At 32.2% G+C, this 13844-nt stretch overlaps 1 protein-coding gene across 1 annotated transcript; it reads right to left on the reverse strand.

Moving 5' to 3' along the window:
* Positions 1-8919: 8919 nt before the first annotated feature.
* LOC114401305 (protein LATERAL ROOT PRIMORDIUM 1) lies at positions 8920-12635 on the reverse strand. The gene is made up of 2 exons (XM_028363796.1): positions 9876-12635; positions 8920-9589 (listed from the first exon to the last, which is right to left on the reverse strand). The coding sequence occupies exons 1-2, from the start codon at positions 10585-10587 to the stop codon at positions 9240-9242; spliced, it is 1062 nt and encodes a 353-aa protein (XP_028219597.1). The 5' UTR covers positions 10588-12635; the 3' UTR covers positions 8920-9239.
* Between the last annotated feature and the right edge of the window lie 1209 nt (positions 12636-13844).

Here is a 13844-nt window from a genome sequence, read left to right on the forward strand (position 1 = left end):
TATGTAAATAAACTACTTTCACTGAATTGAAAAAGTAAATAACATTTGCACCCGCTCGGCTCCAAGACCAGTATTAAGTTTTGAACTGCATGGTGCAGATATAACTCTAAACCGGATCATTCATTATTTCAACATAAAAATAAATGGATAAAATATACTTAACCCTACAAATATAATTAAATTTATTTTAGTTCTTAGAAATATTGTTAATTTTGGCCTACATAATTTTTAATTTCTTTTAAAAAAATTGTCATCATTATTTACTAATGATATAACAAACATTTTTAGGCATATATTGTACCCCAAAAAAAACATTTAGACATATCATGTTACATAGAACCCAGAATAATTACTGATATAATACAGCTGCTAGATGTATACTACACATCACCACTTTGTACTGATAAAGGTTATTTATAATAAAATTTACTAGGACTAAAATTAATAAAATAATTTTTAGACACAAACAATAATCATATTAGTAATCACAGAAACTTTTTTAAACAAAAAATAATTACGAATAGATGAAAACACTGTAGTTATTTTATAATTGCAAATGATCTTTACTTGAAAATGACCTAGCCAGCATATTTTAGGAGTTATCCTTAATGAAAGGCAATAACTATATTTCCTATAAATAAAAAAAGGAGTTGTACTTCTTTGTGCTCTTTCTTATAATACATTTTTTAAAAATGTTTACTTCTTTTCTTTTAGCATGAGGTTGAAAGACTAAAAAATTCAGAAAAAAAAAAACTTGAATGACTAAAAGAAATATGGCTATTTCAAAAAAAAATTGAAATAATAATTGGGAAAAACTTTTTAATACTAAAAGATTAGCATGCGATGGTAGTTAGGCCTACAAGTACTAGTAAATAATTTGAGATTTTGTACTACATCACTATCACAGTGAAGCAACTTTTAATGGTGTGCAATTAATTGGAAAGTCAATCAGTAAACTAACATGACAAAAAGAGACTTTTAGAATGATTCTAATGGAGCATGGAATTTGATTTAAAAGTGTGAGTAGCACTTATTGGTGCACATTCCAACCAAAATTTAATTTTGATTCTCAACGATTAAGGCACCGAGCCGATTTATATAGCAATTCAAGATGCTCAAAGGACCCTCATTTGAAAGCTCTATGCAATATCTTGTATTATATTCTATAAAAAGCTTTCATGAAGCCAGAAAACCAACCATTTAAATAATGTTCGATGCACAAATAATAATGTGCATTTAGAATGTCTGTATAAAAAATTCTTACTTAATTGATCCAATTAACATAAATAATTAAGACTTTTCCCAAATCTACTTTTCCCCCATTTTGACGGCAAAAAAAGCTTATTCCTTTCCTATTCTTTCTTGTTCCATTTCTATCTATAAATTTTTAATTTATTCAAGTCACCCCATTCACATTCCGAAATAATAAAAATAATAATACAGTACCAATTTTTAAAGTTACAAATAAAGTGTGATTTACTGATAAGCTTTTATAATGATAGAGAGAGCAAACTAGTGACCTAGTTGTAGAGTAATAAAACAGATTTTAATAGATATGTGTGATTAATTTAGAAGTTTTTTTTTTCAATGTGAATTAATCAAAAAATATTTTATGTATGACTTAGTTTATTAAAGTAATTGTTATAAAAATTAATAAATTTAATATATATCAACAAGATTAAGATTTAAATGTTCATGATAAGAGATGTTCATATTCATTGTGCAATATCTTATCATAATAACAATTTATACTTTGATGAAAATATTAATTTTTTTTACATTACAATAAAAGTATTATTTTTTCATATAAATACCATAAAATGTTGGATGTTCGGTGTGATGGTCAGCTAGCAGGGTGGTATTTTACTGAAATCTACACATATTTTCTTCTTCTTAAAACATACTACTTTCTTGCAGTTTTGTTATCCTATTCTTTTCATACTTTTTTCCTTTTATTATCGGTTATTTCCAAGAAAAAATAAATTTCAATAAAAAAAATTATACTCGACTTATTAATTTTAAATATTATATTTTAAAAAAAGAAATCTTTTAATTTCTTAATGAATATATTTAATCTGACCCCAAATCCTGTTCAAATATCCAGTCTGGAGACAAAAATTCAATCAACCAGAAAAGGGAGCTTTCAAATGGGATTTTAGTCAGCCTATTAAGTGGTTTTCATATGAGCATTGTTTATGGCTTTATGCTTCTTCATATGCTGGAGACCAAACTCAACCAACAAGTAAAAAAGGAGACTTCAAATGCATGGGTTCGAATCTCTCGTTTAGAGACCAAAAAAGGAAACGATATGGCTGGCACTGAAGAATAAACTAGGCCGTACCTCCACTTATGAAGCTAAAAAAAAATTTCACAATCTATAAGCTCTTTTGAGTAAAGATATTATGAACAAAGCAAAAAGGTATGAATTATGATGACAATAGAGCTGTAGTGTCTCTACAAGCATTTCAAGTAGTGTGTTTTAGCTTAAGAATAGCATATGTAGTTTTATTATTTCATTAACATTAATTCATTGGTAAGAGGTAAGAGTTTAATTTATATGAAAAGAGAGTGGATGCACTTCAGAGAATAAAGTGCACACAATGGTTGATGTCAAAATCTTTTATTGAAATTGCGATCAAATCAAATAAATATACAACGAAATTAATTGATCGTATATTTCTAACTGACGATTTCTTTATTAATTATTTATATTTCATTCTCTAAAGTATACTTTCATCGTTTTAGATGAGTAAAAAAAAACTTTGTATAAATTTAATTCTTTAATGTCACATAACATAAATTTTTTATCGACAAAGAAAATACCATTATATTTATGATACTAGGGATACCAAAATTCATTTACAAGTTTAAGAGCCCTTACATGCAAACGAAAAACTTCCCCTAAGCCACATCATATTGTTAATTGGTTTTGAAATAAGATAAATCAACCATTGAAAACGACTGACAACCAACTCAGTAATGATCCCTTTCAAAAGATTTGCTAAGGGAATGGATTATGTTCCCCAATATGAATTCTTAGTCTGGTAGTCGTGCGATTGCTTAAAGTTATACTACTAAGTATTAGAACAATAAAAGAAGTAGGGTAAATGCATGGCTGGAATGCAAAAGAAAGATGGTAAATGGCTAAATTTATAAGAAAAATTGTAAAATGGTTGAACTATAAATAAAGTTGTAAATGATGATAAAAAAAATGATTGAGAAAGATAATTTTGTATCAATGGTGGAGGACTTGTTCTACATTAGAATTTTTTTTCTATTTATACTGATCTCTGAACACATAGAGCACTAGCCCATTGCGCCAAACATGCACTTTGCATACATCTTTATTCATTGTTTTCTCAAGGAATATTGTCAATGGAGAAAAATATGCTATGGAATGCCTATTTTATTCTAGAAATTTAGATGAAGTATATTGTTTTAGTTGTTAGTTATTATATTCAAATTAAAGGGCATTAGTCAACTATAGTAAATGAAGGGACTAGAGATTGAAAAATCTGGGTTCAATGCTCAAAACATGAAACAAATGTTAAAAAAGGTATGTGGCCACACACCACATAAGCAATACACATTAGTAAATAGGCAAATTACTATTTTCCACTTGAGAGAACTTATAAAGCGGATGGTTTATCAATAAAAAAATAAAGTGGATGTTTTATCAAAATAATTGTTAAAGAATAAAATTGTCTATTTTATTGAAATATGGATATTTTTTTTACTGGATTGATATATAGATATAGATATTAGAACAATTTAGAAGAAATAATGGAAAAGAAGATAGTTTCCTGTTAGGAAACAGAAAGAAAAATATCATTAATCATGTTAATAATTTTGTTTTAAAAGGGATAAAGCTATCCCAAGTATAAAATCATTTTTCATGCAAGTATAAAATCATAATAATACATCGACCCCCTTATTTATTGACCTTAATTTTTTAATATGCAAGTTTGAAAACTTATACGTTGTGTAACGATTGTTTTTTTATCTATTGGAATAGAAAATATGATAAGAGGAATTATAATCACTCACAAACTATATTTAAACAATTGAAATAAATTCTCTTTGATTGTGTAATATTTCGGTTAAAAGCATTTTTATTTGTCCATATTATTAAAAAAGTACGAAAAAACTGAAAAACAAATATCGTACACTATTCAAGATATTTTGATTATACAGTAAATATTATAATAAGTCCATCAACATGGGTACAGTACATTTTGAATTTTTGATAGTTTATTCTGCAGGCAAAGATTTTGCTTTATAAGTTTTTATGTAAAAGAGAAAAAGAAAAAACGCATATCCAATAAATTGCTTATAAAAACCCGAATGCATTCATTACTTACTTTCAATCATGCGACAAAACACACTTATATCATCGTGATCTCTATTATTCTACTTTCCGCTATAACATTTGTTATGCTTATATTTTTCCTATCCCACTATTTTCATTAACAACTAATTATTGGATGTTCACACCATCCATCTAACTTTTTTGAAATATTTTTATTTTTTGATAATTATTTTTACAAGAAAAATCTAAAGTCATGCTTGTATGATTTCACGTGAAGTTAGTTTGTCTCCCATTAACAATGTTAGAAAGCTTTTCACCTCTCTTTCTTCTATTTATTTCCCTTTCGTACGAAATGGCATTGAGATGGCACATGAACCTTGGAATTGGAATATGATAGACAGGACTATACCTAGTTTTTAGGTGTCAATTATATTTTGTGCAGGTTTTATTGTCATTCCTACCATATATGGAGCTGGGGCCCAAATACCCACTTATGATAGAACCTCGCTATTTAAAGGAAAAATTGCATTGGAATTGATCCACTTTTCAATTTGATGTCAAAGGATGTTTTGAAAACGGACCAAATGACCACAATCATGAGTGCAGACCGGAAACTTTGCTTAGGAAATGAAAGAAAATTCGTTCATAATGGAACCATATCAAGGAAATCTTCTCAGAAATCCAAAACCGTTGCAGACTTTGAATGATATTGGAAATGCTACTACTGTACATGGTTAATTTCATTGTATTTTGAAAATTGATGCCCCTTTTTATAGCCTGTATGATAGAGTAGAATTAAATGGAATGAAAGTGAATTTAGATGAAAATTTTGAAATAAAATAGTATCAAGCTCTGAGTTCCACCAATTTCACTCATTTTCTGCTTCATTTTACTGCAAATTAACATATAAGTAACTTATTTTTCTTTTCAATATAGTATTAATTATTATTTTTCACTAATATCCCTATTAAGTGCATTTTAATTTTTCATTATAATATATATAATAAAATTAATTTTATAAAATCACTATTATTTTTTATGTATTTATTAATTTTTTTAATGTGTAAAACAATTTAAGATCACATTTATTTTAAAAGAAAATAAGCATATTATTTTGTCTGTTACTTTATCTATCATATTATATCACTTATAATAGTTACGTTTTTCCTTACTACTAGTATTTCTTTATCTAGGTGTGAATTAACGTATCCACAAATCATTATTGTTATATACGTGTGTACAGGCCAAATAAATTAAGCAAAACTTAATATTAAATTGTATTTAACCGCTTCTAATCAATCCATTTTTACATTAAAATATGATACTTATTTAACTTATCAACCAATAATCCAAACGAAATCAGACACCTGACCTTTTACCTACTGCAGAAAATCAAAAGTTAAGCAGTAACGCATAAGACATGATATAGTTAATTTGCAGAGCATACAGAACAATTTCGCCTACAAAATTTACAAGCTGCAACACCCAGTACCCACATCCCCATCCATGAGAATTTTTGTTTCATAGACGCTTGGCGCATCTAGCTAGTAAGAACGATTTTTTCTCAGGAGAATAAAATTAAATTTATACTGTATGAGATCTTTTATTAAATGTCAAAAATATTGGCCAAGTGATCATTGAAAAGAAAAATCTGACATTTCAAAAAATCTTACTTGACTAGCGTATTTTGATTTTAACTCTTTGTGATAAAAATTAGTAGTTTCATATAAGGGATGTTAATGAGATGAGACAAATTTGTTTTAGTTGCTCGTTATTTGCATTGCCATTTATAAAAGTTGCGCTAAACATTTCATTATTAAATATTTGTTTAAACCAAAGTGGTTATAATTTTATAGTATATTAAATAAAAAATTAACTTAAAATATGATTAATTATAACTATAAGAATATTACAATTGAGATCTCGATGTTTAAAATAAATTTAAGTTGAGATTAGAGCCCTAGAAGAATTAAAGGAACACAAGCATCCTGATTCCTGCACGTATAAATATTGTATACCTAGATTTGTGAAATCAAGTAATCAAGTAAGCACAGATCAATCCATCACTATAAGAACACAAAACAAAAACTATACATATTCCAATCCCTTCACTACCACTCATGCAGTATATACTAAAAAATACAACACAAACACCGGCAAGAATAATGACACGTTTCCTTAAAAAAAAAAAAACCGTACCATACATAGTGAAGAATATGATTGTAGCTGTTAAATATTCACACACTAAAAACACAGGGAATGGGAGAAAACCAAGTAAAAACAAAAGAATATGAACAGCAGAAATTACTTTACACGAACTACTATATTAACAATCATTTTCCTAGAAACCGCTATCTTGTAGAGAACCTTTGTTGGAACATATATACAAGCTGAATTCGGAGTATGGCAGAGCCATGATTTGTTGGAGAAATAATTCATTGCGCATAAGCAATGTGAAATCACATTACAAAACATAAAAACCAACAAAAATTTTGCACTGCAAAGGGCACGTCAAGAAGATTACCTGACAAAGCACAAATAATAGGGCAAAACCTGAAAAACCAGTATCCGAAATGCATATCCTTAAGTGTAACAGAGAAGAGTAAAGAAAAATCACAAAAACTAAATGCATAACCATGTGCTTAAATTTTTTAAATGGAAATAAAAGAGCCTCAGAACATGACAAAATGAAGACATATATGATAATAGAACACAGGCAGCAACAAAGCAAACGGAGCACAACCTAATTGTTCACTGAACATGACTACTGTGTACTTAAATGTGAGCAATTCAAGAGTAGAGTACCCACCAGCACAGACATGTGTACCTTAACGTACCAACATAATTACACCAACCATGTGAAACTTGTATCAAATGATAGTTTCTAACAAAAATACCCTAAGATAAAGGGAGCCCGCACATATGCTTCCTATCATGTCAATGAAAGGTAATGATAGAGCTAAAGGTGCTCACATATTTACGTATGCTCCCAAATCCCAGGAAGGAAAAACAAATTGCCAGCACAAAACAAGCTAAACCTCCCAACTGATATCAACATTCTAAATGCCTTCTCTAGGGCACAAACAAATTGTTCAAAGTTCAAACACACCCCTTAAATGGAATTAACTAAATACAGGGTATTGATTCTACATCAGTGGAACAGTAAAGTAAATCATTACTTTTCATTGACATGATAGGAAGTGTTGGACAGATCAGCATTATGATTTGTGATTCAAGAAATCCCACAACACCAAAAAAAATGACTGGTACAAATATTTGATTGCATTCTCCATATTAGTCTATTAATAAATTATCATAGCATGCCACAACACAAGCAATCCTATGCTTCATGGAATTTTCATGAGTAGAATATGTAAGCATCATAGCGAACACAAGACAAACAAGATATATATAAAAAATTGTATTGCAATCCACATGACACAGTCGTCCTATATATAAAATATATTCAGACAACTAAAGGGGGCAGCATGTGCAGGAAAAGATAATCTAAATATGCAATGAATAGAGACAATCATTCATTTGTTTATCAATGGTCAGAAACGGTATCTAAGAATCTAGCAAAACAACAAGTGACACATATCTGCAGCTTCTCCGGCAATAAAGTATATAAAAGCTGAGAATGCAAACCCAACATCAACTTATCCTAATAAGAAGAAATATCATACAAGGCACATTCTAGGATATGAACATGCTATATTATAATATTACAAATACTACTATTAAAATCTTTTAAAGAGAAAGGAATGGCATTTTAAATCTAAATGGGTCTAGATTGCAAATCAAATAAATGTGACACCAACTTAAAGGAAAACATTAAGCTGCACATATTGGTAGTTGAAGCTTAGCATAGCACTATTGCGCACCAAAATCGAGCAACAGAAGAATCAAACAGCTTTAATTTTGGCAATAGACACTGGAAAAACGAGTGTTATTGTTAGATGGTGAAAGGTTCGGTAATTGTTATTGCCTGAACTCCAAATTCCAAACAAAGAACAAAAGGAAACAGGAGTACACTAAGTTTTCATGAATACAGAAACTTTCCAGGTTTATCACGCAACAGAGATTACCAAAAGGACAGACATACAATGATGGTGACGTTACAACATCTTCTAATGCTCAAGTCTAACACAGCACAGCAGCTACTTGTAAAATCAACATCTATTTATTCCACAATATTTAAACAAACTGAGCTAGCTATTACAAAGTGGCAATTTCATATTAGCATATAGAACTAAGGGAATTAAATAGTGTATTATGTCCATTCAGAAAAATTGAAGCATTCCAAAATACTGAGTAAATCAAGCTGAAAAATACACTGGCACACAAAAAGTGAACGCACATCAATAACAATTATCATTAGATATTAACATATATAAACTCATCTTTATCATCATTTATACTGTAGCATTTGATTGTGGGTATAGTACTGTAAATTTCACCTTTGGCAAATTTAAATATAAAATAATGAAATAAAGGGAAGTAAAATGCAAAACAAAAGGCATTTGCTTGAAAAGAAAAGTTGATATAATTGTTGCAAGCTTGCAATCAATAATGTTAAATAAAATTAAAATTTAAAATAGTGAACCAAGTAAAATAAGATTTATCCACCTTTGCTTTCCATTTTGAGTTAATAATTTTAGTACATAAGAAACTATTTCTTTAACAGTTAGAAGATAGTGATGCTTCCTTGTCACTGATGATCTCATGCAATGACAAGGGCCAGATTGGGGCGAGAGAAAAAATAGAAACTAAAATCAAGTTGAAAAATGGCAGAAAGAAAAGAGTGACATATGCAATAAAGATACAAAGCCTAGAAGAAAATTTAAAGATTTTTAAACTACAAGGTACGTCATCAGCCTCTCCAAGCCCATCTACTAATATCTTGCACTCGGAAAGACACACTTTCAGTTCAATTCATTGGATTACCATATGCTGAAGAACCCCCTAATAACCCTCCACCCGAAGCTGCATAAACATCATTAGGATCCATCATTGGAGAGGAAGATGAAACCCCATTTCTTCCCGCACCACCACTTCCACCATTCCCACCACCCAAATGCAACTCAGATAGGTTAGGATACACATCCCTATTCTCCGCACCTTGATCATAGAGAAACCCTTTGAATTCGTGGCCACCAATCTTCACCACAGCCTGATACGCATACTCATCTTGCCCATCCTCCACCGCCGTCACTCTTACACACTTGAAAACCGCTGGTGCACGTACTTGCCCCGGTAATGACTCTTTGAACCCCGCATCTGCACACAATTAAACCAAACATATCACAATTAAACCACAACCTAAATACCCTTTCAAGTCCCAAACCCCATGTCAATGCACCAACCCAAAAAGAAGTTAATGCATGAGTTTATATTTATATTTTTTGTTAACCATGTTAATGGTACGGATTATCCGGCTTTGCCCATGAGTAATCTCTTTTAGTAGGGTTCTCCTCTGCCAACCACGTTTTTTCCATCCAGAGGTCTCGAACCGAATGTATATTCATGCAAAGGAGAGTAATTGTTATGAGAGGAAAGCACAAACCTTGATGGCTAGAGCTAGTGTCAAAGCTTCTAGGAGGGGTGGTGTTAGAAGTGGATGTGTGAGAGGTTGTTGTGGTTTGTGAAGCAATGAGCCTAGGTTTTTTAGTGCCGGAAGTGGAGCCACTAGAGCCGGCAACCGGCGCCACGGTGGCCGACGTCATGAGCTGGCGCTCTCTCCGGCGTGCGGCGGGAACCCAAGTGCTCTTAACATGTGTAGGGCAATCAAAGCCTCGGCTTTTGCAACAAGTTCTGCACCTTCTATTGGTACAATCTTTCTTTGCCTGGTTTCCACAATCTTGGCACGTTGTTCCTCCGCTACTAGTTCCAGAAGCAGTTACCCCGCCACTGTTCTGAACCAAATTCCCCGAACTGGTGTTACTATTATGGTCGAGAAGACCCTGCTGGGGCTTCTTCGTGTAGTTGCCTTGATTATGTTGTTGTTGGTCTTGCCAAAACTGAATTCCACCGCCACGTGTCCTGTTTCCGAGGATGTTGTTGTCGGATTCGTGGCACGGCGTCGGGGCGAGGAGGGGGATGACGCCGACGCCGAGTGCAGTGGCGGGGTTGAGTGAATCCACCATGACGGCGGGGTCGTTCGGCGACGGCTGGTGGTGGTGGTGGTGGTGGAGATTAGGGTGGAAGGAAGAAGCTGGTGCCACCACGAACATCCCCATTTCAGGGTAATTGATTGACCTAGTTGGGGTGGACCACATTCCGGCGGTGGGTCCTGTGGCGGCTGCGGCGGCAGCGGGACCCGCATTGAAGCCTAGGGAGAGCTCGTCGACGGGGACAGCGCGGCCACCACCACCACCAGCACCGGAGGAAGCTGTCGCTGCCCAGTCCGCAAAGGCACCAGAATCTGAAGGTAACCTCCTTGTAGTAGCCACAACTGAAAATCCTTGATTACTTCTCAAATCAAGAGACAAACTAAACACAATATATAGTTTGCTTTTTCTTCTGTTAATAATAATAATAAAAATAAAAATAAAGTGGAGTGTATGTAGGTTGATAGACAGAACTAACTGTAGAACTATAGAAGCATAGATCTTCTATTGTCTAAGTGGTGGTGTATATATATTATTAGTGTGAGGGTGTATCTAATGTGGGTGTTATTCTTCTTGGTGTGGGGTCTTGTGGCAGGGAAAGAATTTTTTGTTGGTGGAGGAAAAGAAAAGAGAGAAGTTTTTTTCTCTTTTGATGGAGTTTGTTGTTGAGAGGAGATCTTGTTGTGTTGTTAGGGTGAGGTGGGGTGAGGAGGGGGAGTTGAGTGGAGTGGACTTGGATTTTTCTCTCTCTGAAAAGGAAGGGAAAACGAACAACTTCTCTGCTTCTTCTTCTGTTTCTGCTTCTTCTGCTGCTATTGTGGCTACTACTACTGTCACTTTGGCTTTTTTCCACAGGAAGAAAAAGTTTTGGTTTGAGTGAGAGAGAGAAAGAAAGAAAATTAGTTTCTGAAAGGGTCCAGCCAGCAGAAAGTGCAGAGTGGGCAGTGGATGAGAAAATGCAATAACGACTTCTTACTTACTGTGCTTCTCTTCTCTCTCTATATATATATCTATATTTTTTTTTCTCTCTCTCTTCATATCATCATCTTCTTCCTTCCTTCACATATCTCTTCCATTTATCTCTCAAAGAAACTATACTCCTTTATTTTTCTTGGCTCTTACTTTGGTTTCCTATGGAAAGTGAAAACTGAAATGGGTTCTTCTAATGTCTCCTTATTTTATCTCCCACACACTCTTCTCCTCTCTCTCTCCAATTATCAGGCTCTGATAATAAGTAGTAGAAAGAGAGAAGAAGGGGAAGAGAGCATAAAGACTTTTGTTCTCTAGTTTTTGTAATTTTATGGACCCTCTATGAAACTCACATGACGCCACTCATTACTTGTGGGCTCGGCGCGTGATCCTCACTCTCCGCGCGTAGTGCAATTTCTCATCCCAGAATACATACACTAACACCACCACTCACTTACGTCTCAATCCCCCCCACACAGAACAGCGCGTGCACGCAACTACGCTCTGTGGCACGCATGTAATTTGGGGCGTTGTTTATTTTTTAGAATAAAATTAAACCATGTTATCGAGTAGCACTCAGCTATATACTGTGGTCTATAATATAAGGTGTCATCCATATCTTTTCCTTTTTTCCTAAGATAGTCCTTCCTTCCAACCCCATATCTATGAATTTCTTTTCTTTAGATCGTCTTTGTCAGATATCAATTTATTGAGTGAGTGAGTGAGTCTCTTTAAGTTACACACAAAAGCTTTTCTCTGATTTTTTTCATGTTGCAATTTATGTGCATATGCTCACATGGCAGTTCATCGAACTTAAGCTTTTGCTTATTGATTTAGGTATTGTTTTTTATGACTCTGGCAAAATGGTTGAAGATTAGGTTGCTAAGTTTATGTATATATATTTCAATAAGATTTTCAAAGTATATACACCGGCGCTTCTGTCTGTATCAATTTAACTACATAAATTACTTTAAAATACTTTTGGTTCTGGTTGTTGTACCTCACATTATTGTAACTAGACAATAGATTGTAGCTGGACCTTGGCACTTCTTCAGCTGGAGTTTAGCCTTCTTATGTAGCTTCCTCCAGTCATCCAAATATACCTATAGAAGTTTTTTTGTTTGGGTGGATTGTTTTGGTTTTGGTAGGTGTAGTAGTGATAAAGATAAAGTTAGCTTTAATATGTAAACATATAGTATTTGGTTAATTTTTTATTTTATTTTTCAAGTTATCATCATACTTCTATAATGTAAATTCATTTCTTCTAATTAATACATAATACTTAATATATTTTTTTCATAAGTGAGACTTAAAATATACCATAACATATTATCTTTGCTTGAATTAATTTACTGCTGGTCTTAGGAGGGGAAGACATAATCCCAATGTTGGACCTTTCAGTTTAGAAGGAAAAATCGGTGAAAAAATAACTAAAAAAAGAGTGTGTTTTTTAAATGAATAAAAACTAAAAAAATGAACTTTTCTTGAAACTAATTGGAAAAAGTTACTTTAAAAGAAAATGAAAAATAGAAGTACACAAATAAAAAGTAAAAAACATCTCGCTTTTTTTTACTAAATATTAAAAAATTGTTAGATATAAATCAAATAATTTTGTTTCTTATTAATTACCAACTATGAAATGCAATACATAAGATTAAACTCAAGCAATGAACAATTTTGTATTTACATCATTTCATTATTTTCAAATTTAAATTTTAATATTATTTTTAAAAAAGTATTATATTTGATCGTATAAAAAAGTTGTGAGTAACAATTCATCCTTCTATACTTTTTCTCAAAGTGTTATATAGATTTTTTTATGCAAGCTTAAATTTTAATGATTTATCAATATAACAAAATACAAGAACATATCGGAATTAATCTAATTTCTTCAATTTCTTCTTCTTGTATGGGAGGAAATAGAGTGTTTCGGTTACTTCAAGTAAAGTCATCACATTTGTGGTGGTATATGACAGTTTTTGCAACAGACAGCATGGAAAGCTTTTGCTAAATAATTTTGCTGGTTTGGTTTTTTCTTAAACATAAGCAGTTCCGAAGTTGTGTTTTTACAGACCTTTCATAGAAGACATAAAATTAATATTTTTATTTATATTTACTAAAATGGAAAGATGAAGTACAAAACTAGAGCAGTGAAAACTCCTCTGCTTGAAATAAAATGCATCTTTTAAATTTGAAAAAGTTTCATCTCCCGTAGACAAAAAGAATATCCCAAGAGTTACGATGCAATTAAGATGAGACTTGAGAGGACAAAACAATGTTGTGAATTTTTCTTAACATGGTCAGATTCATGAAATAATACGAAACACAAACTGATCATCATATATAAATTCAGACTGGACCATACAATAGTTGGGCAGAACGGGCTTTATATAAATAAATCAATCCAACCCAATTTTATAAGAGTTGTTGTTAGATGTGTACGTTTAACTTATTTT

Source organism: Glycine soja, chromosome 2 (assembly GCF_004193775.1).
Source record: "Glycine soja cultivar W05 chromosome 2, ASM419377v2, whole genome shotgun sequence".
Taxonomy (NCBI): Eukaryota; Viridiplantae; Streptophyta; class Magnoliopsida; order Fabales; family Fabaceae; genus Glycine; species Glycine soja.

What these genes read in the sequence shown, in the direction of transcription:
- LOC114401305 (XM_028363796.1), bottom strand. Translation starts at nt 10,587, where the DNA reads ATGTGGTCCACCCCAACTAGGTCAATCAATTACCCTGAAATGGGGATG. An exon ending in CACTAGCTCTAGCCATCAAG is followed by an intron (nt 9,590 to 9,875) that starts GTTTGTGCTTTC and finishes AATTGTGTGCAG; the next exon opens with ATGCGGGGTTCAAAGAGTCA.